The sequence below is a fragment of the Anguilla anguilla genome, chromosome 12 (assembly GCF_013347855.1).
Source record: "Anguilla anguilla isolate fAngAng1 chromosome 12, fAngAng1.pri, whole genome shotgun sequence".
Lineage (NCBI taxonomy): Eukaryota > Metazoa > Chordata > Actinopteri > Anguilliformes > Anguillidae > Anguilla > Anguilla anguilla.
In genome coordinates, this window is record NC_049212.1 from 1,586,960 (window position 1) to 1,608,663 (window position 21,704).

Here is a 21,704-nt window from a genome sequence, read left to right on the forward strand (position 1 = left end):
TGTTCTTATTTCTCTCTAGGGAGCCACGAATAAACACTAATGTGGGTAAAACCAGAACCAAAGCCAAGCCTCACTGTGAAACGTTTGGGCTTCAGTCACTGGAAGACTTACGCCTACTTGAACCAGTAAAGAACTAATCTCGCATAGCCAGACCTATCTCCACACGCGGGAGAAAGGTCTGGCTCAGGGCTCAATGCATTATCATTCCGGTATAGACAAAAAAACCCTATAGCTTTTTTGTGTTTCTTTAAACCAATCACAATCGTCTTGGGCGGCGCTAAGGCCAGAATGCATCGACGGAGCCCTTGAAAACGGTAACACGCAGATAGCGGAAAGGGAGGAGAATTCCGACTGAAATAGTTGGCCAATGGCAGGCTTATATCCGCAGTCTGGTTCCTGTGAGTCAGACTAGTAAAGAAGTTTTAAAAAAAAAAAAGTCAAAAGGGAAAGTGAAACTGTTTCAAACTCAAACGTCATTTAAAAGACGGAGGACAAGGACGATGCAGTAAAAAGGAATTAAATTCGTTAAAAGAACTGAGTAAGTAGTCTGTTGTAGATTGGGATGGGGAGAATAGAAACTAGATGAGAAGGGGTGCTTGGAGGAAAAGGAATCTGTAGCTATGATCTCAGTAACGCTTAATTTAGTGAAATAAAACAAACAGTAAAATTGCGCCCGAGGAGTAGACGAGGAGTATGCTTTTTTCAAACTCCTCATTTGGGACTTTTAAAAGTTTAACGTTTATTTTAGCATTTATTTGGTATTTTATGATCATTTTACTTATTTGGATATGACGAATGTCACAGGCCTGTCGTCGGCAACATTATGAGGCCTGCTAGACCTACTGTAACAAAAACAGACCGAACATTTTAACTGTGCGGATTGAGAAATCAATGTTATTTTTGCTCTGTATTCACACAGTTTGGATTAAGACAAATTAACTTGATGTCTGCCATGTTAAAGTCGGTGGTCGGTAGTTAATTCACGTATGGAGCTTTCATAGTTAGTCTTCTATTATTTGAAACGAGATATTAGCTTCCGTAGGCTATACAAGAGCATGCTAAAAAGATGCTTAAAGGATATTAATTTGCATATTTGCTATCCAACTCTGACTTGTTTCAATTCACAAAGACCTAGTGGCCATGTCCTTACCAAGTTTCAATGATAATACATTATCAAACTACTTTAACAAAAACTACTTTAATAGTTGCAAGAACTGAAAATAACTGCGGTTATAGTTGCATTAATACGCCGTTTCTTGTGTGAACCACAAGATGGAAGCATGTAGCTGTGTATGTAGGTCTACTTAAAATGATGAAAGCGTCTGATTTTAAAGCCACCACGTCAGACCGAATTTACGTTTTGGCTGAGTTGGATTGAAGTTGAAATTGAAATACAACATAAATTGTACTGCAGCGATTTCAAATCGAATTACAACTACTTAGAAACGAGAATACACGATACAATGACTTTTATGAAATAAAATTGGGCTTACTTAAGAAGAAATAATGATCTACTTTCATGAATTATTGATTTGGGTCGTTTTTGGATGTTTTCCAAGAAGATTTCTAACGAGCATGTTCGTGTTTGTTAGATTTTATTTACATACATTTAACAGAGTGATCAACACCCGCATGTATAAAAGACATTATGCTGATCTCAGGCCAAAGGAACTGTCATGCTCTTCCATTGCATGCTGCTTCACTGGAGTTTAAAACTGAGACAACCTGTTTATGAAATCCATTTTTCATCAAAAGCAACAAACTCACAAATGAAGAAAAAAATGGTTGTTGACCTTCAAAAATAAGATAATGGGTCAAAAACTAAACAAAGACGACTTACTACTGTGAGACCAAATATGAATCAATTTAAAACCACTGGAGTAGAGTTAAACCTGTCCAGTAGAGGGCGCTAGTGTATCTTAGCCCCATGCTCAGTGAGGTAGATGGTTCAGGGAGCAAAGAATAATCCAGTGGCCACAGTTGAAGAATTGCAGAACTTGGCTGCATTGGGGCGTCACCAAGTTTCTATTAATTGCTACATTTAGATGCTCCAAAATTAGATGCTACCTCCATGCCAAGAGGCTATTTGGAATGGTTTCAGGAAAAATGGTTTTACTGGGAGTAATCGACAGTTTCAAGAATCTAAATGGTCTCATCTACTGTGCTCCGGAGTGATGACATTAGAGCTCTTTGGCCAAGCATAGCTGTTATTCCATTTGTGGCCTTTCTGTTAGCTTGAACTAGTCTGCCCATTCTCCTTTGATCTCTCATTAACAAGGTGTTTTTTGTTTATCACACCATTCTCTGTAAACTCTAGAGACTGTGCTGCATGAAAATCCCAGGAGGGCAGCTGTTTTTGTGATGCTGAAACCACTACGTCTGGCACCATCCATCTGGCACCGACAGTCATGCCACAGTCAAAGTCGCTTAGATCACACATCTTGTCCATTACAATTTTTGCTCAAATAAAAAACTGAACATCTTCACTATGTCTGCATACTTTATATATTGAGTTGCAGTCACATGATTTGCTGTTTGGTGGAGTAGGGTATTTGCATTAACAAGCAGGTAAACCGAAAAAAATGGGTGAAATATAATACACAGGACATGGGTTTGGTGTTGTTTTAGAGAGGTGTGTACAGAAACAAGCCACATACCTACTGTTAAATACGGTGGTGGATCTTTAATGTTATGGGGCTGTTTTGCTCCCACTGGTCCTGGGGCCCTTGTTAAGGACAATAGCATCATGAACTATACCCAGGTACCAGGACATTTTAGCCAAAAAAACTGGTTGCCTCTGCCAGCTGACTGAAAGTCGCTAGTGGATCTCTCAGCAAAACAGTGACCTCGATCAGACATTAATATTCACAAATAAATAATTAATTAACCACACAAGCCACATTTTGCAATGGCTACAGTCTCCAGACTTGGAATATATTGGAAACCTGCAGTTTTAGTTGAACAGGACATTTCTGAAGCAGAGACCCAGAGGTATTAAAGAACTGGATGGAGGAAGGGTATAAGATCTCTCCCAATGTGTTCTCCAGTCTTTTTAGACATCATATAAAAAGACTCAGTGTCGTTATCCTTGCAGAGGAGAGTGAACAAACTACTGATAAGATAAGAAAAGATAAGATGACACTTTATTAATCCCTGGGGGGGGGGGGGGGGAGGAGATTCGGGTGTTACAGCAGCAGAGAGTGAGTACAAAAGAAGCAGAAAAAGCCAAGTATACATACTATACATTGTATACATAGTGTACATACACTCACCAGCCACTTTATTAGGTACACCCTGCTAGTACCAGGTTGGTCTTCTGCTGCTGTAGCCCACCTGCTTCAAGGTTCGACATGTTGTGTGTTCAGAGATGCTCTTCTGCATACCTCGGTTGTAACGAGTGGTTATTTGAGCTACTGTTGCCTTTCTATCAGCTCGACCCAGTCTGGCCATGCTCCTCTGACCTCTGCCATCAACAAGGCATTTTCGTCAGCCCGTCTGTCACCAACAACCATGCCACGTTCAAAGTCACTTAAATCACCCTTCTTCCCCATTCTGATGCTTGGTTTGAACTTCAGCAGATCGTCTTGATCATGTCTACATGCCTAAATGCATTGAGTTGCTGCCATGTGATTTGGCTGATTAGATATTTGCGTTAACGAGCAGTTGAACAGGTGTACCTAATAAAGTGGCCGGTGAGTGTAGTATACATAGTATACATAATATAGTAATAATAATAAAACAAGTGAAACATGTAAAGGAAAATAAATAACTATTTCAATGAACCCAGGGGTCTCAATAATTGTGACACTTATTTTCTGGAAATTTTGGTTGATTCCATAGAATCGTTAATGAAAAATATTTAGCAAGTTGGACAGTCAATATATAGTTTACCACTGACATTCATGCAATACAATTGTTCATCATTATCAATGGTGCAAAAACATTTGAGGTGGCTGTTTAGAATGTTTAGGGCCTATTTCAGTTCTGGATTGCTTACTGTCAACACCGCGGCGTGTGGTATATGTGTGTCTCTGTGTGTTCATTGTGTTCTCATTTTGTGTGTTTACAGCTTGGGTGGTTTGGGATAGAACCCACATGTGGTCTAAACTGGTCAGATGTGTTCCAGTCTCCTGAGATAGGGGGCACTGTTTATAAAATGAGTCTCTCAGAGGAGCCAGACACCAAAGGAGGAACCCTCAACACTGAGAGGAAGAGGTACAAGTGCATGAACCAGATATTTAATGTGCTGAGAGTTAGAGCTGCAGTAAGAGGATGAGTTTAACTGGAAGCTCTGTCTCCATGTGCTGTGAGTTAGAGCTGCAGTAAGAGGATGAGTTTAACTGGAAGCTCTGTCTCCATGTGATGTGAGTTTGATATGCAGTAAGAGGATTAGTTTAACTGGAAGCTTTCTCTCCATGTGCTGTGAGTTAGAGCTGCAGTAACAGGATTGTCTCATACATTTATAACTTAGTGCACCTATGCCAAATATTACTCTTGACCATCCACTGTGGAATATGACACATACACAATAAAACCAGCTTTTATTTAAACGTTTTAAAAATGCTTTCAGATTTTATTTCTGGCGTGTTTGGGAGCAAGGGCTCGATTTTAATCTGCACTTAGAGGATGAGTTTAACTGGACACTCTGTTTCCAAGTGCTGTGAGTTAGAGCTGCAATAAGTGGATGAGTTTTACTGGATGTTGTGTCTCCATGTTTTGTTCACAGGGTCCTGGTAGAAAGAGCAGGGTCACCTGTACCCAGCTGTCTGTCTATGAAGAGTGATCGTTCAATGGATCGTCCATTCACATTCTGTGGAGAGGTCACAGGTGACCAAAGGTAATTAAAGAGGTTCAAATTGACAGCCATTTTTTAATTATAATTCAATGTTACTGGCACCTTTCAGGTGTCTGTGTGTGTATTTAGACTTTCAGGGGGTTATTATTGCACATATAGCTGTAGGTTTGTGATTTATATCACATTTAGGTGTAGGTGAGGTGTATTTTGTAGTATTTATTTGTGCTCTGAGTTAGAGCTGCAGTAAGAGGATGAGTTTTACTGGAAGCTCTGTCTCCATGTGCTGTGAGTTAGAGCTGCAGTAAGAGGATGAGTTTAACTGGATGTTGTGTCTCCATGTTTTGTTCACAGAGTCCAGGTAGAAAGAGCAGGGTCACCTGTACCCAGCTGTCTGTCTATGAAGAGTGATCGTTCAATGGATCGTCCATTCACATTCAGAGCAGGAGTCACAGGTGATCAAAGGTAATTAAAGAGGTTCAAATTGACAGTACTGTTTAATTATACTTCAATGTTACTCGCACCTTTCTGTTGTCGGTGGGTGTATTAAGACTTTCAGATCTAGGTGGGGGTTATTATTGCACATATAGCTGTAGGTTTGTGATTTATATCACATTCAGGTGTAGGTGAGGTGTATTTTGTCATATTCATTTGTGCTGTGAGTTAGAATTGCAGTAAGAGGATGAGTTTAACTGGAAGCTCTGTCTCCATGTGCTGTGAGTTAGAGCTGCAGTAAGAGGATGAGTTTAACTGGAAGCTCTGTCTCCATGTGCTGTGAGTTGGCGCTGCAGTAAGAGGATGAGTTTAACTGGATGTTGTGTCTCCATGTTTTGTTCACAGAGTCCAGGTAGAAAGAGCAGGGTCACCTGTACCCAGCTGTCTGTCTATGAAGAGTGATCGTTCAATGGATCGTCCATTCACATTCACAGGAGAGATCACAGGTGATCAAAGGTAATTAAAGAGGTTCAAATTGACTACTGTTTAATTATACTTCAATGTTACTGGCACCTTTCTATTGTCGGTGGGTGTATTAAGACTTTCGGATCTAGGTGGGGGTTATTATTGCACATACAGCTGTAGGTTTGTGATTTATATCACATTTAGGTGTAGGTGAGGTGTATTTTGTAGTATTCATTTGTGCTCTGAGTTAGAGCTGCAGTGAGAGGATGAGTTTTACTGGAAGCTCGGTCTCCATGTGCTGTGAGTTAGAGCTGCAGTAAGAGGATGAGTTTAACTGTAAGCTCTGTCTCCATGTGCTGTGAGTTAGAGCTGCAGTAAGAGGATGAGTTTTACTGGAAGCTCTGTCTCCATGTGCTGTGAGTTGGCGCTGCAGTAAGAGAATGAGTTTAACTGTATGTTGTGTCTCCATGTTTTGTTCACAGGGTCCGGGTAGAAAGAGCAGGGTCACCTGAACCCAGCTGTCTGTCCATGAAGAGTGATCGTTCAATGGATCGTCCATTCACATTCTGTGGAAAGGTCACAGGTGACCAAAGGTAATTAAAGAGGTTCAAATTGACTGCCATTTTTTAAATTATAATGCAATGTTACTGGCACCTTTCAGGTGTCTGTGTGTGTATTTAGACTTTCAGGGGGTTATTATTGCACATATAGCTGTAGGTTTGTGATTTATATCACATTTAGGTGTAGGTGAGGTGTATTTTGTAGTATTCATTTGTGCTCTGAGTTAGAGCTGCAGTAAGAGGATGAGTTTTACTGGAAGCTCGGTCTCCATGTGCTGTGTGTTGGCGCTGCAGTAAGAGGATGAGTTTAACTGTATGTTGTGTCTCCATGTTTTGTTCACAGGGTCCGGGTAGAAAGAGCAGGGTCACCTGAACCCAGCTGTCTGTCCATGAAGAGTGATCGTTCAATGGATCGTCCATTCACATTCTGTGGAAAGGTCACAGGTGACCAAAGGTAATTAAAGAGGTTCAAATTGACTGCCATTTTTTTAATTATAATGCAATGTTACTGGCACCTTTCAGGTGTCTGTGTGTGTATTTAGACTTTCAGGGGGTTATTATTGCACATATAGCTGTAGGTTTGTGATTTATATCACATTTAGGTGTAGGTGAGGTGTATTTTGTAGTATTCATTTGTGCTCTGAGTTAGAGCTGCAGTAAGAGGATGAGTTTTACTGGAAGCTCGGTCTCCATGTGCTGTGAGTTAGAGCTGCAGTAAGAGGATGAGTTTAACTGGATGTTGTGTCTCCATGTTTTGTTTACAGAGTCCAGGTAGAAAGAGCAGGGTCACCTGTACCCAGCTGTCTGTCTATGAAGAGTGATCGTTCAATGGATCGTCCATTCACATTCACAGGAGAGATCACTGGTGATCAAAGGTAATTAAAGAGGTTCAAATTGACAGTACTGTTTAATTATACTTCAATGTTACTCGCACCTTTCTGTTGTCGGTGGGTGTATTAAGACTTTCAGATCTAGGTGGGGGTTATTATTGCACATATAGCTGTAGGTTTGTGATTTATATCACATTCAGGTGTAGGTGAGGTGTATTTTGTCATATTCATTTGTGCTGTGAGTTAGAGCTGCAGTAAGAGGATGCGTTTAACTAGAAGCTCTGTCTCCATGTGCTGTGAGTTGTAGCTGCAGTTAGAGGATGAGTTTAACTGGAAGCTCTGTCTCCATGTGCTGTGAGTTAGAGCTGCAGTAAGGCGATGAGTTTAACTGGAAGTTCTGTCTCCATGTGCTGTGAGTTAGAGCTGCAGTTCGAGGATTGTCTATTACATTTCTAACTTATTGCACCTATGCCAAATATTACTCTTGACCATCCACAGTGGAATATCACACAAACACAAAAAATCAGTTTCTATTTAAATGTTTTAAAAATGCTTTCAGATTTTATTTCTGGTGTGTTTGGGTGCAATGGCTCGATTTTAATCTGCACTTTGAGGATGAGTTTAATTGGAAGCTCTGTCTCCATGTGCTGTGAGTTAGAGCTGCAGTAAGAGGATGAGTTTAACTGGAAGCTCTGTCTCCATGTGCTGTGAGTTAGAGCTGCAGTAAGAGGATGAGTTTAACTGGAAGCTCTGTCTCCATGTGCTGTAAGTTAGAGCTGCTGTAAGAGGATGAGTTTAACTGGAAGCTCTGTCTCCATGTGCTGTGAGTTAGAGCTGCAGTAAGAGGATGAGTTTAACTGGAAGCTCTGTCTCCATGTGCTGTGAGTTAGAGCTGCAGTAAGAGGATGAGTTTAACTAGAAGCTCTGTCTCCATGTGCTGTGAGTTAGAGCTGCATTAAGAGGATGAGTTTAACTGGAAGCTCTGTCTCCATGTGCTGTGAGTTAGCGCTGCAGTAAGCGGATGAGTTTAACTGGGTGTTGTGTCTCCATGGTTTGTTCACAGAGTCCAGGTAGAAAGAGCAGGGTCACCTGTACCCAGCTGTCTGTCTATGAAGAGTGATCGTTCAATGGATCGTCCATTCACATTCACAGGAGAGATCACAGGTGATCAAAGGTAATTAAAGAGGTTCAAATTGACAGTACTGTTTAATTATACTTCAGTGTTACTGGCACCTTTCTATTGTCGATGGGTGTATTTAGACTTTCAGATCTAGGTGGGGGTTATTATTGCACATATAGCTGTAGGTTTGTGATTTATATCACATTTAGGTGTAGGTGAGGTGTATTTTGTAGTATTCATTTGTGCTGTGAGTTAGAACTGCAGTAAGAGGATGAGTTTAATTGGAAGCTCTGTCTCCATGTGCTGTGAGTTAGAGCTGCAGTAAGAGGATGAGTTTTACTGGAAGCTCTGTCTCCACGTGCTGTGAGTTAGAGCTGCAGTAAGAGGATGAGTTTAACTGGAAGCTCTGTCTCCATGTGCTGTGAGTTAGAGCTGCAGTAAGAGGATGAGTTTAACTGGATGTTGTGTCTCCATGTGCTGTGAGTTAGAGCTGCAGTATGAGGATGAGTTTAACTGGAAGCTCTGTCTCCATGTGCTCTGAGTTAGAGCTGCAGTATGAGGATGAGTTTAACTGGAAGCTCTGTCTCCATGTGCTGTGAGTTAGAGCTGCAGTAGGAGGATGAATTTAACCTGAAGCTGTTTTGTTCGCAGGTTACTGCAGTCTCTCCAGTCCTGCTTTTTAGAAGAGACGAGTTCAGAGAAATTATCTTTCACAAGACAGGTGAGTTCTGTTTTTTTTCAATTGTTTTTAATTAATTTGTGTTTTATTTGTATTGTAATTTTCATTTGAATCTATAATGCACGTATCATATACAATATATAGAATACATAGTTGAGGCCAAACGTTTACATACACCTAACCTAAGGACATTCAAACGTTATTTTTTACTACAGCACACATTTCATGTTACCATACGTTCCCTGTGTTAAGTCAATTAGGGTATCTACTTCATTTCCATAAGAGGTCTTTTAAAAAAATTAGCTGAGACAGATTTATTTCAGCTTTTATGTACTATATCAGATTTTAGCTATGCACTTAAATAGATTGTCAAAAGCAAAAAGTGTGGTTTTTCTAAAAAACAAAAAACAAAAAATTTTAAAACTACTTTTTACATTTTGATCAAAAAAAAGATTGCAATTAGACATTCCAGTGCCAAGTAAATGACCTAAAAGCAAACTACTGCTACCCTCTCTAAGATCTACCCATCGTGACTTTTTCCCCTGTTTGGAAGCCTCATATACGTTACAGTAATCATACAGTTCTTCAAGCTCGCCGTCTTTCTAGCTGAAACTACAGCTTAGCTATTCTACTGCGTTCTGACTTACTTTCACTTTGCGTTTTCACGTAGCGCATGAGTGGAAGCTTAGCGCACACTTTAGTAGAGCTTTGACTATTGGCAAATGCTTTGCATAAAAGATACTGTAGTACTATAAAGGGCACTATATTATTATAAATAGTTAATGATTTGATTTTATATTTTTGTCATTTTCCTCCTTGTGATACCAAAAATGGCAAACATGGAACTGTGTAAAGTGTGGGTATATTTTATTTGTAGTTGTGTAAATACAGAAATATGAATGACATTCCCGGCAAGATTATATAGATGCAAAAACAATAGTTTAATGTTTTATTTTTGGCTATCCAGCAAGGCAGTGTAATGGCCGAGAGGTTTTCATGAGTCAGAGGGGGGCTCGAAGCTGCCTGCACACATCCAAAAGTGCTGCAGGCAGCCACGCTACCCAGTGAGCTACTAGCGAAGGAGATATATAAGCAGAATTTTGTGGTTTTAAACAAGTGCACTTCTATACATGTCATTTTGCGTGTGCATCCGATGAGTCGTTAGCAAGGTACCTATAAGGAAGTTTTATACCTACTGGTGAGGCAGGGTTATGAGAGGACACTTTGTTATGGTTGTTAGAGTTACACAGTACATACACCTCAGTGCTCGGCAGTATCCTTGTGCCTCGGAACTTGAACTCATTCAGTTACTTTCTTTCAGACTCTAATGCCAAACGATTGTAATTATACTATATTCTAACCCGAGTTACTGGGACAGGTGGTTTAGGCCCGAGGACTCAGTTCCAGCACCTCAGAAATTCAGAAGTTGTGTGCTATGACACTTTGCACCAGTCTTAGAGGTTTTAACATGGGTTCCACATGTGGCAGATTCCAGATTCTTGTTGTAGCCTGGGGCTGCACTATCAGAGGGGTGGAGACTTGTATCTGCCGTGGCACCCAGAGGTTGCGACGTTACATCGGGCTCAGTACTCAGAGGTCCAGTGACCACTAGTACCGGCCTCCATCTCTGAGACTTAAAGGTGTGGTTCCCTCCGGACAGATACCGGACAGTCTCAGCTGCACTCTCAGAGGGGTTGAGACGTGTACCGCCGTGGGACCCAGGCACCCGGGTTTAGTATCAGCACTTATCAGACTCTGCTTTCAGGCTGGAACTTAGGAGCCTAGGCTATGCACTCGGCTTAGCACTGGTCATTTATTTGTTCCTCATAGGCTAGAAACCTAATCCTTTAGCCTTGTTACTGCACTCAGAGGTGTTTATATTAAGGCCTAAAGCCTTTAAACTTATTACTAGACTGGTACTCAGAGGTTTTTATATTAAGGTCTAAAGCCTTTAAACTTGTTACTAGACTTGTACTCAGAGGTTTTTATATTAAGGTCTAAAGCCTTTAAACTTGTTACTAGACTTGTACTCGGGTAATCAGTTCCGAGGCTCAAGAACACTTACCACAGTGCCCTGGGACACCGCACCTCAGCTTGTCTGCACTGATATTAGTGGGTTAGCATATGGCCGGTGATGCTGTGGACAAAGTGAGGTTATTCACGAAATTATGGATCATACTGAAAACATAGTGGTTTATTGTTACTATATATATATATATATATATATATGGAAAGTAGAAACATAAGAGTCTTCTCACACATTTAAGTTCTAACATAGATACATTCTAATGAACACACATATATGTCACATACCCAGCATGTTTCCGTACGGACAAGAGTATGGTACCCGGAGAATCTGATAAGCAGGCTTCTCCCAGATCTGCTTCCTTGCTCCCCTTAAATGTCATCCCGACCACACCTCCCAAACTCCACGTTTCCCTCAATTTGCCCAAATAAGGCCGAACAGAAGTAGCACTGTGGCTCCACCAACCAGAGATCCCCTTCCCCCTTCTTACCCTGATAGATACAGGGGAGCCATTATCCAAATGATAGTATTAAGATACTTTGTACGATGGCCGTGATCTGAAGATTGATTTTGATACCTTTCTTTTGTGGAGGCCCCAGGTGGTGGTTCTTCTATAATCCAGTCACTTATGTAGGCAAATTAATCCCCCTCACTCCTCAATCCTTCAAACACCTTAATTCCTTTCGTCTTTTCCATATTGCCATCAGACCCACATCCAACCAAGCCTCTTCCACCTCATTACATTTATATTGCCTCAAATGTTTTAATAATAGCTCATACTGTATTTACAGAACATGTCATGCCCCAGAGTTATAGGATATAGGATTCTGTTTGAGGGTGACCTGACCCAATGACGCCATATGGAGGCGCTGTGGCACTGTCCGTGAGTGGTGTCCAGCCTCGCCTTGTCCGCCTGGCATGTCCAAGCGGCAGGAGGGTGAGCTGTATGTCCATTGATCCCCAAGTTGGTATGTCCAGAGCCCTATCTTCAAAAGGGCAAGATGGCTGAAGAATGCAGAAGATCGCTCTTCCGCAATAAACGGTGTGGTAAACAGTCCCATGCAGGATGCATTGATTGCTTTCCTAGCTGCAGGTCTCATCCTTTAGGCATTTATGGCCCCCACCTGTGTGTAGCAGTTGAACACAAGTAGAAACCAGATGTGACAGAGTCCTTTTGCAGTGGAATGTTTACCTTACATAGCTAATGTTAAACTCGGTGAAAATGCAGAAAGCGGAACTCTCTAAAGTTTGGGTGCATTGTATTATTTTAATGCTTATTAATTTAGCATCTGGAGGTGGAACATGGCTGGGATAAAAGATATACACAATATTCCAATCTGGAGAGGTTTTCAGGATATCTGGGCCCACCTTTGGGAAAACGCATGTCAAATTTTACTGCTTTGTTAAATCCACTTTTTTATTGGTGTTGCATACATCCCGGGGTACGATTGTAAAAAGAAATCTGGTTCCATCCAGTATCTGAAGTATATATAATCACTACAGAATAAACACAATACAAAACATTTCTTCTTTGTTTTTCAGAATGAATGTGTCCTGTATGTTTACAGAGCGAGACTCCTGTACGATCAGGGGTTATTTTGGTAGAAATGTTCTCTTTATTTCAAGCTTTGAACCATGTCTGGACTGCATATAGTTTCATATTTGGAGATAATAGTACTGCATGGAGATAATGAGGTTTCTTTAAGACAGGGGAGGTTCCTACAAAAAGCCCTGGATTTTTAGTGGGGTTTAAGGGGTTAACTCCTCTAAAGACACAACTTAACATCAAATCCAGTTCTGGAGTGCTGCCTGATCCTCCCTGACTCACAGAAAGTCCAGATTCCTTTAGCAGGTCCCACAAATGGCAGCAGAGGAAGACTCCAAACTGAGAAGCATTCAGTTCAGTTAGCATTTACTAAATGTACTGCACATAGCAACTCCTTTATTATATGGAAATTCATGATTTAGCACAAGTAGTATCTCTAGTATCTGTATTTGTCTCTTTTCTGGCTGTCACAAACACTCAACACAAAACAAGGATCCTGTTGCGTTTATTTGAGCAACTGTAATACAACACACGCTGTAAAAAAAGTTTGGTTCTCCCAACTAAAACATTTAAAGTAACTGTATACAATAGCACTTTTCAGTTTGCTGTACCTTCAAGGTTCTCTGCATTCCAAACTCTATGATCCAGCGACAATTATTTTATGTTGGCTGAGCAACGATAAATAAGTTGTATTATCTTTGATTTGACAATATTGACTTACATTAATATTGAGGTATTCAGCCAACAAAATATTTTCACTTTTTCTCTAAATCTCTAAATATAATAATAATAATAATTAATAAAATAATACTACTGCATTTTATATTCAAATACAATAACAAAATTACCAAATTCATGTAACTAAATATTTTACACTGGGCCAGCCTAAATAATAAAGGTATTTGTAGGGAAAAAAACAAACAAGACAAAATTCTATCCATCCATCTGGTAACGTTTTTGTAACATTTATTTAATTATTATTTGATAATAATATGATTAATGGTCAATAAGGATGAATTGACATACTCACCAACCCACCTTCATGTGTTTATTTCACACTGGTGCAGCACACCTCTTCATGTGTTTATTTCACACTGATACAGCACACCTCTTCATGTGTTTATTTCACACTGATACAGCACACCTCTTCATGTGTTTATTTCACACTGATACAGCACACCTCTTCATGTGTTTATTTCAGTCTCTCCTGCGCACTTTGATGAAGCTGCAGAAGGATGAGAGGTTGAAACAGTTTCACAGCCATCTGAGTCAGGATTGCCCAGAATGCTTTAAGACTCTGTCTGAAGATCCTTCTGTACTGGTTAAGTTTATGAAGATGAAGGAATTGTTCAAAAGTCATCAAATTGAAGATTACCCAGAATACATTGGGAGAGAGCAGAAGGATCCTGAGGCCCTGTACATAGTTGAGAAGTTGCTGGAGACCTGTGGCAGTGAGAGGTCTCTGAAGATCACACTCCACATCCTGAGGAACATGAAGCAGAAGGATCTCACTGACTCACTGGAGAGAGATGAGCAGCGCAGTAAGAGTTTTTTCTCATTGCGAATGTGTGTCCATTCAGATGCTGGAATTAGCTATAGCATCCACACTTTCATAATAGTGTTTTACATTGACAACATTACATATAGAAAGTGTCACAACCAATGTGCACACAAAGGCATTGCAATGAAATTATAGCATGAAGCAGTGATTATGGGGGTAAGCAAATGTACATGAGATTAAATGTCCCTGAGGGGGATTCAAAGCAGGAATCTTGTGCTCAAAAGCCAGTGACTAAACCACTGTCCCATTAGACAGACTGCCCCAAGGTTGTATCCAGGGCTAAAGAGCACTCAGGATAACAATATTATATTTTCAAATGAACATGTAACAAAAACCAGAAACATGAAGTGTAGAAGCACATTTGAACCCATTTTCAGTGTTTTAATGTTTGTTCTCTTCATCCGTAGTGTACAAATGCAACAGTGTGTGCTTCCTTGCTGATATGTTGTATTTATGATGGATTATATTTCAGAGTTATTTAATACTGTGTGAATAGTGTGTAACACTGTGAAAGAGGTGTGTAACATACTGTTTGAGGTATGTACAACACTGTGTGAGAGGCATAACATACTGTTAGACTTATGTAACACTGTGGTGTGCGTAAAATGCTGTTAAGAATGAGTCTATTAATATTTTTATTGGCAGTTTTTAAAAAATCTGTTAATGAATGGGAAATGTTTATCACATTTTAAACATAATTGTTTCTCATATTTCCTCTCTTCAGATGGATCCATAAAAATAGCCCAGAAAGCACTTAAAGCTCATCTAAAGAGGAAGTTTGAATGCATATTTGAAGGTTTAGCAAAGCAGAGCAACCCAACCCTCCTCAATGAGATCTATACAGAGCTCTACATCACAGAAGGGGGAAGTGGGGGGGTCAATAATGAACACGAGGTCAGACAGATCGAGACCGCATCCAAGAGACAAACCACACAGGAGACTGCAATCCTCTGCAATGACATCTTTAAGCCTTTACCTGGACAAAAGAAACCCATCAGAACTGTGCTTACAAAGGGCATCGCTGGCATTGGGAAAACTGTCTCTGTGCAGAAGTTCATTCTGGACTGGGCAGAAGGAAAAGCCAATCAGGACGTTGATTTCATCTTCACTCTTCCTTTCCGAGATCTGAATTTGAAGAAGGAAAGAGCATTCAGTCTGATGCAACTTCTGCAGCACTACTTTCCACAACTGAAAGAGAGCCAAAGTGTTGAAGGTAATGAGGTCAAAGTGGTGTTTATCTTTGATGGCCTGGATGAGTGTCGACTTCCTCTAGATTTCCAAGGTAATGAGATCTGCTGTGATATAACCGAATCATCATCAGTGGATGTGCTGCTGACCAACCTCATTAAGGGGAATCTGCTTCCCTCTGCTCTCCTCTGGATCACCTCCCGACCAGCAGCAGCCAATCAGATCCCTCCTGAGTGTGTCCACCGAGTGACAGAGGTACGCGGGTTCAATGACCCACAGAAGGAGGAGTATTTCAGGAAGAGAATCAGAGATCAGAACCAGGCCAGCAGAATTATCTCGCACATAAAGTCATCCAGGAGTCTCTACATCATGTGTCACATACCTGTCTTCTGCTGGATTTCTGCTACTGTTCTGGAGACATTGTTGGGTGAAACAGAGATTGGAGATCTGCCCAAAACTCTGACTGAAATGTACACACACTTCCTGCTCATTCAGACTAATGTGAAGAATCAGAAGTATCATGGCACTGATAAAACAGACTCAAAGATGATGTCAGCATCAGATACAGAAATCATCCTGAAACTGGGGCGGCTGGCTTTTCTACAGCTGGAAAAGGGCAATCTGATATTCTATGAAGAGGACCTGAGAGAGAGTGGCATTGATGTCTGTGAAGCTTCAGTGTACTCTGGGGTGTGCACAGAGATCTTTAAAGAGGAATGTGGGTTGTATCAGGAGAAGGTCTACTGCTTTGTGCATCTGAGCATTCAGGAGTATCTGGCTGCCTTATTTGTGTTTCATTCATGTGTAAATGAGAACAGAAATGTACTCAGAGCAGAAGAATCAAAATCTCACAGTGACAGAGTGCAGCTGTCTGAGTTACACAGGACTGCAGTGGATCAGGCCTTAAAGAGTAAGAATGGACACCTGGACCTTTTCCTCCGATTCCTTCTTAGCCTCTCTCTGGACTCCAGTCAGATTCTCTTCGGAGGACTACTGACACAGACAGGAAGCAGATCACCTGTACCAGACCTACAGACACAGACAGAAAACAGATTACAGAGCATTGAGGAAACAGTCCAGTACATTAAGGAGAGGATCAGAGAGGAATCTTCAGCAGAGAGGACCATCAATCTGTTCCACTGTCTCAGTGAACTGAATGACAACTCCCTAGTGGAGGAAATCCATAATTCCCTGAGATCAGGAACACTTTCTGATAAAAAGCTGGAACCAGACCAGTGTTCAGCTCTGGCCTTTGTGTTACTGATGTCAGAGGAGGTCCTGGATGAGTTTGACTCGAAGGACTACAACACATCAGAAGCAGGTCATCAGAGACTGGTACCAGTAGTCAGGAACTGCAGGAAGGCCACGTGAGTATTATGTCATTAATAATGTAGATGATTGACAGTGTATTTTCACACTTAATATTTCTAGTGAGAGTACAATAAAATTGTCTGGGAAGTGAAATTTGGTATAAATGATAACTTCTGGATCATTTTAACAGTTAGTGCCCTCATTTAAACCCTTTGCACGCATGCCAAATCTGCCCAATCGTTGCCCATTCACGGGGTACCTTATTTAAAGCTTTATAACTCCAGACGTGAGCATCACAGAGACTCGAATAATGGCTTAAATGAAGAAAGACATTTGTACCATTTACAATACTAACTAAGATTTGTTTATATTCATAATGTAGGAAGAAATAGGCAAAAAAATTGAATCAAATCAAATTGAATTTGCTCTTTGTTAGTTTGCAATGAAATACTGAGAGAACCCATATATAAAACAGGTTACACTATACATGTCCTGGATCAAAAACTCCTTGACCACAAATTCATAAAATCTAAGGGTGGATATGTAGAACTACTATAGATTTATGAAGCAAAAACTAAGCAGTGTACCCAGTGTCTCCAAAACTATCCAAAATGTCTAAATTATGCATTGCTGTAAATCATGTATTTCACTACAAATCAACTGTTTTGTCTGAAGAAACTCACTGTTGCATCATTTTCAAGTGGGAATTACAAGATTTCCATCGGTACAGAGGCCTAAAATATCTAGGTGTCCTGAAACATATCCAAAATCTCTCCAAAAATAAATGAAATGCTTTTTTTCTGTTATAAAGCATATAAACGTGCCCCGTTTGAAGGTTTAAGATTTACATTGATATTAGATTAAAAATAATGCAAAAACATTATCACACAATGTGGAGCAGTACCTGCATGTGTAATCATTAATTCTTGTATGTTTTCCTGTACTCTACGGTATGTAATGTTTCCTTGTATGGGAATTGGACGACATTAAAACAAATTCAACTGTCTGCCACTATGTTCCAGTTCAGCTCTCATTCGATGCATTAAACACAATGACTACTTGGCAACCAATGAACAGTTACATTACAGTTACATTACACTCAAATTCAAAAAATGAGCACAGCTATTTTGGAAGGTACCCAGGCATCACAAATAAGTGTATATTCAACAAACGGATTGTCCAAGACAAAATATGACCACTCAGTCTTGAAAGGGACATCTCTACGCGTAAAACCAGTGGTAAGGTTGTATATTTATTCCATATTAATGCCCAGATATTATCAGTAGAATGACATGGTATAATTTTTTAAAAATTCCTCTTCTTTATTTAGCCTAAGTGTTAAGTGAGCAGCATTTTTCATAGCTGTACTGGCATACCTTTGGATATTGTTGGCTCTATCTTGCTGCAATGACGGAATACAATTTTTAGCAGTAAAAGAATGTTTTTATGTATGCCCAGATGCGCAAGTTCGGTGTTGAATAATGTGTTTCCATTTAAACCAATCCAGACCAGGTCTTAACTGACAGCACATTTTGCTATTTTGGTGGCGTTATGAATGCAGCACACATGTGAATGCATGACACAGATGTGAGAAATATTTTATTTCAGTTTGACTGTTTCAAATGCAAGCTGTGCTCATTCACGCAGTCCAATGGCAGCTATTTTTGCAGTGCATCTGTATGGAGCTAACAGCGTCATTTAGAACTGATCATGTGACTAAACTGTCATGGTAGCCTCAGTGAAGTGGATTATTTCTAATCCTGAATGAATTACATTCTGTCATCAAACTGAAGATGAATTATTTGTGAAATTTGTAATTATAACAACTGCGCTTCCTATGAGAGCAGGGAGGCTTCAGTGAAAAGCCTAGGAACAGTCAAAAAAAAGAGTTCATCCTTTACTACTTTCTCCATACATTAAGCCAGCACACCACCAACTTGCGTGTTATTGGTCAATGATTGAGCGAACGTTTGGAATGTTAAAAATGTATTTTAGATGCTTGGAAGGGTTGGGTGGTACATTACAATACAGCCCTCAGAAAGTCAGTGCATTCTTTGTGGTGTGCTGTGTTATACACTAAATAGCCATACACCTTGGATGTGACACAGACCCCACAGAGTAGACATTACAGGACTTTCATAGGGAGAGAGAAAGAGATTACAGCACACAGAGTGCACGAGAGAGCAGGGACTTGTTGGCTGTGGAGCCGTTTCTCTCGTGAGCATACATTCATCTTATCAAGTGCATGTCTGAAATAAATGAAACTTAGTTGAAGTGGTGAAATGTTTTCTTTATTTTTAATTGTGGTATTAAACAAAAATTGACAGTAAAGAAACAATATTCATAATATACTATATTAACTCTCTGCAGACTGAACAGCTGTTACCTCACAGAGCAGTCCTGCGATATTGTGGCCTCAGCTCTCCAGTCATCAAACTCAACCCTGAGAGATCTGGACCTCAGCTGCAATAACCTGGGAGATTCAGGAGTGAAGCTGCTCTGTGCTGGACTGATGAGTCCAAACTGTAAACTACAGAGACTGGGGTGAGTAGTGCTGTGTACTGTGTGACCTTAACTGTTGTAGCTGTGTAAGGGTTTGAATTTTGTCACAGGGAAGAAAACAAATTTCCTGATTTCATTCATTTTCAAAACCTGTAACCTGAATGTTTGTGTGAATACAATTTAGCATATATGCATATTGACTGGGGTGTGCTCATATGAAATTATCGCTAGACACTGCACCCTGGAGAGAGAGACACTCTACTGCTGCCATCTAAGTGTTCTCTGACACTAAAACCTCAGTCAGCGTACAAGTGAGCAATTCATGACCTCTGTATTATTTTATCCATCTGGACACTGACTGTAGCAGCTATCCCAGAGGAGCTGCACATCCTGCTAGTGAAATTAACAAATATGCCCAGTGAGTAACACAGTAAGGGTGTTACCCCAAAACTTTTTTTTTTTATTAACGAGGCCAATGCAGTGATTGGTTCTTACAGAGATGCACACTTCAGTCAGCGTATAAGTGAGCCATGTAGTTTGGTGCAGTGTAAGAGAAAACAGTTTATCATATGACAAAATATGAAAGTTGCCAATAACCAGGAATAGACAGATTTAACAATGTTAAGAGGCAATCATTTGGATGGATTTTCCACAAAGATTATACAGATGCAAAAGCAATAGTTCAAATTTTTAATTGGGATGGCGGGTACGGTATGCCATCCCGCCAAGTTACGCCTTGGCGGGGCAGCATGCCCCATACCTATACAGCCCAGAGAGTTTGGCACTTTTCAGGGTTCCCTTCAAAAATAATCGCAATGACCACAGACTCTCAGCCCTTAAAAAACATTAATTTCTGTACCTTCTGACCTCATTTCAACAGACAGAATTCACAAACAATGTCACACGTCCACACAGTAATGCCCCAAACTTAGGAGATTTTGTGTTTTTTCCTTCTTCTTCTTCCTGCCTGATTACATCATCATAAATGCTCCAGGCCCACAACGAATACATCTCCCCATTGGAAATTTAGGTATATCAGCCAATAGAAACATCAGATACACACACAAATATACAAGTACACGTTTTAAAGTAGAAATCTTTGCAGCCATAATATCTGCAGTCTTTTAGCTCACTGGGTTGCCATTGGAACTTTTTGTAACTGATGCAGGTTCATCCCCCCTCGGACTCACGCGATCCTCTAACTAATTACACTGGATTGATGGCTAACTAAAAATAAAGCATTTAAACTATTGCTTTGGCATCTGTAAAATCCTTGTGGGAAACTCATTTATATTTCACAAATCCAAATAAAATACACCCACATATTAGACAGTTCCACCTTCGCCTTCAAATTTTACATTAGGTACCTTGCTAAAGATAGAACAGGTCGCGTGTATAATGTTACTATAGACGGCTCTGAAATTAAGCACTAAAATCAATGATGCATTTCTGTCTGGTAGGTAACATTACTGGTCGTACCGAAACTGGCGCAAGATAATGACTTCTCCATGCCTGGTATATCGCTTTTTTAAAAGTCAAAATGGTTGCATTGCGCTAGTACTGGTACTGTAACTACTTCTTAACTAGACTACTGTAGCGACCCTGCAACAATAATTAATGTTAGCTTGCCCTATACATATCCTCTACTGACATGCAGACAATTAGTAGGTCTGTCATGTACAATAGCCCATCAAAACCACTTTCATTTAAAAATGACATACACTTTCATTTATTTGTCATTACTGGTAAAGTAAAAACATTAAATCTATGCCTATGTATTTCTTTCAGCTAGAATGTGTGTTTGCGTGCATTTATATGCATGCATGTTTCTCATAGCCTAATTTATATGAATTGCTATTATCACTTACTCATAACAAACGCAGTACAAAAAGAAATGATATCTGATGAAAAACACATTTTCAACATACAAAAATGCCAAGTTACTTACACATACAGTGTACTGTCTTTAAGTCATTCATTCAAATATAGGCCTGCCATTAAAAGTATTGATATCAAAATTACAGTTACATTGCACTCAATTTCAAAAAAATAGCACAGCTATTTTGGAAGGTACCCAGGCATCACAAATAAGTGTATTTTTCACAAACGGATTGTCCAAGACAATATATGACCACTCAGTCTTGAAAGGGACATCTCTACGCGTAAATCCATTGGTAAGGTTGTATATTTATTCCATATTAATGCCCAGATATTGACAGTAGAATGACATGGCAATTTTTTTTAATTCCTCTTCTTTATTTAAGTGTTCAGTGAGCAGCATTTTTCACAGCTGTACTGGCATACCTTCAGCTATTGTTGGCTTTATCTTGTTGCAATGACGGAATACAAATTTTTAGCGGTAAAATAATGTTTTTATGTATGCCCAGATGCGCAAGTTCGGTGTTGAATAATGTCAAGTCAAGTAAAACTTTATTTGTCCCCAGTGGGGCAATTGGATGTGCAGCAGTGAAACAGTACCAAGGCAATTAATACAACATATAATAAAAAGTAAAAACATAGAATACAAGTAAAAACATAAAATGCAGTAGAAAACATAGAATTCAAGTAAAAACATAGAATACAGTAAAAACATAAAAATACATTTTTGTAAAAACATAAAGTGCATAATATTATCAAGCCTGGTTGGGTGGTCAGCTGGTATCAAATTCAATCAATCAAATTTTATTTG

At 39.8% G+C, this 21,704-nt stretch overlaps 1 protein-coding gene across 1 annotated transcript; it reads left to right on the plus strand.

Moving 5' to 3' along the window:
- Window positions 1-387: 387 nt before the first annotated feature.
- LOC118210036 (NACHT, LRR and PYD domains-containing protein 12-like) lies at window positions 388-19,076 on the plus strand. The gene is made up of 11 exons (XM_035385861.1): window positions 388-538; window positions 4,070-4,215; window positions 4,727-4,837; window positions 5,147-5,257; window positions 6,175-6,285; window positions 6,596-6,706; window positions 7,017-7,127; window positions 8,854-8,923; window positions 13,655-13,994; window positions 14,739-16,569; window positions 18,884-19,076. The coding sequence occupies exons 2-11, from the start codon at window positions 4,157-4,159 to the stop codon at window positions 19,059-19,061; spliced, it is 3,033 nt and encodes a 1,010-aa protein (XP_035241752.1). The 5' UTR covers window positions 388-538; window positions 4,070-4,156; the 3' UTR covers window positions 19,062-19,076.
- Window positions 19,077-21,704: the final 2,628 nt, after the last annotated feature.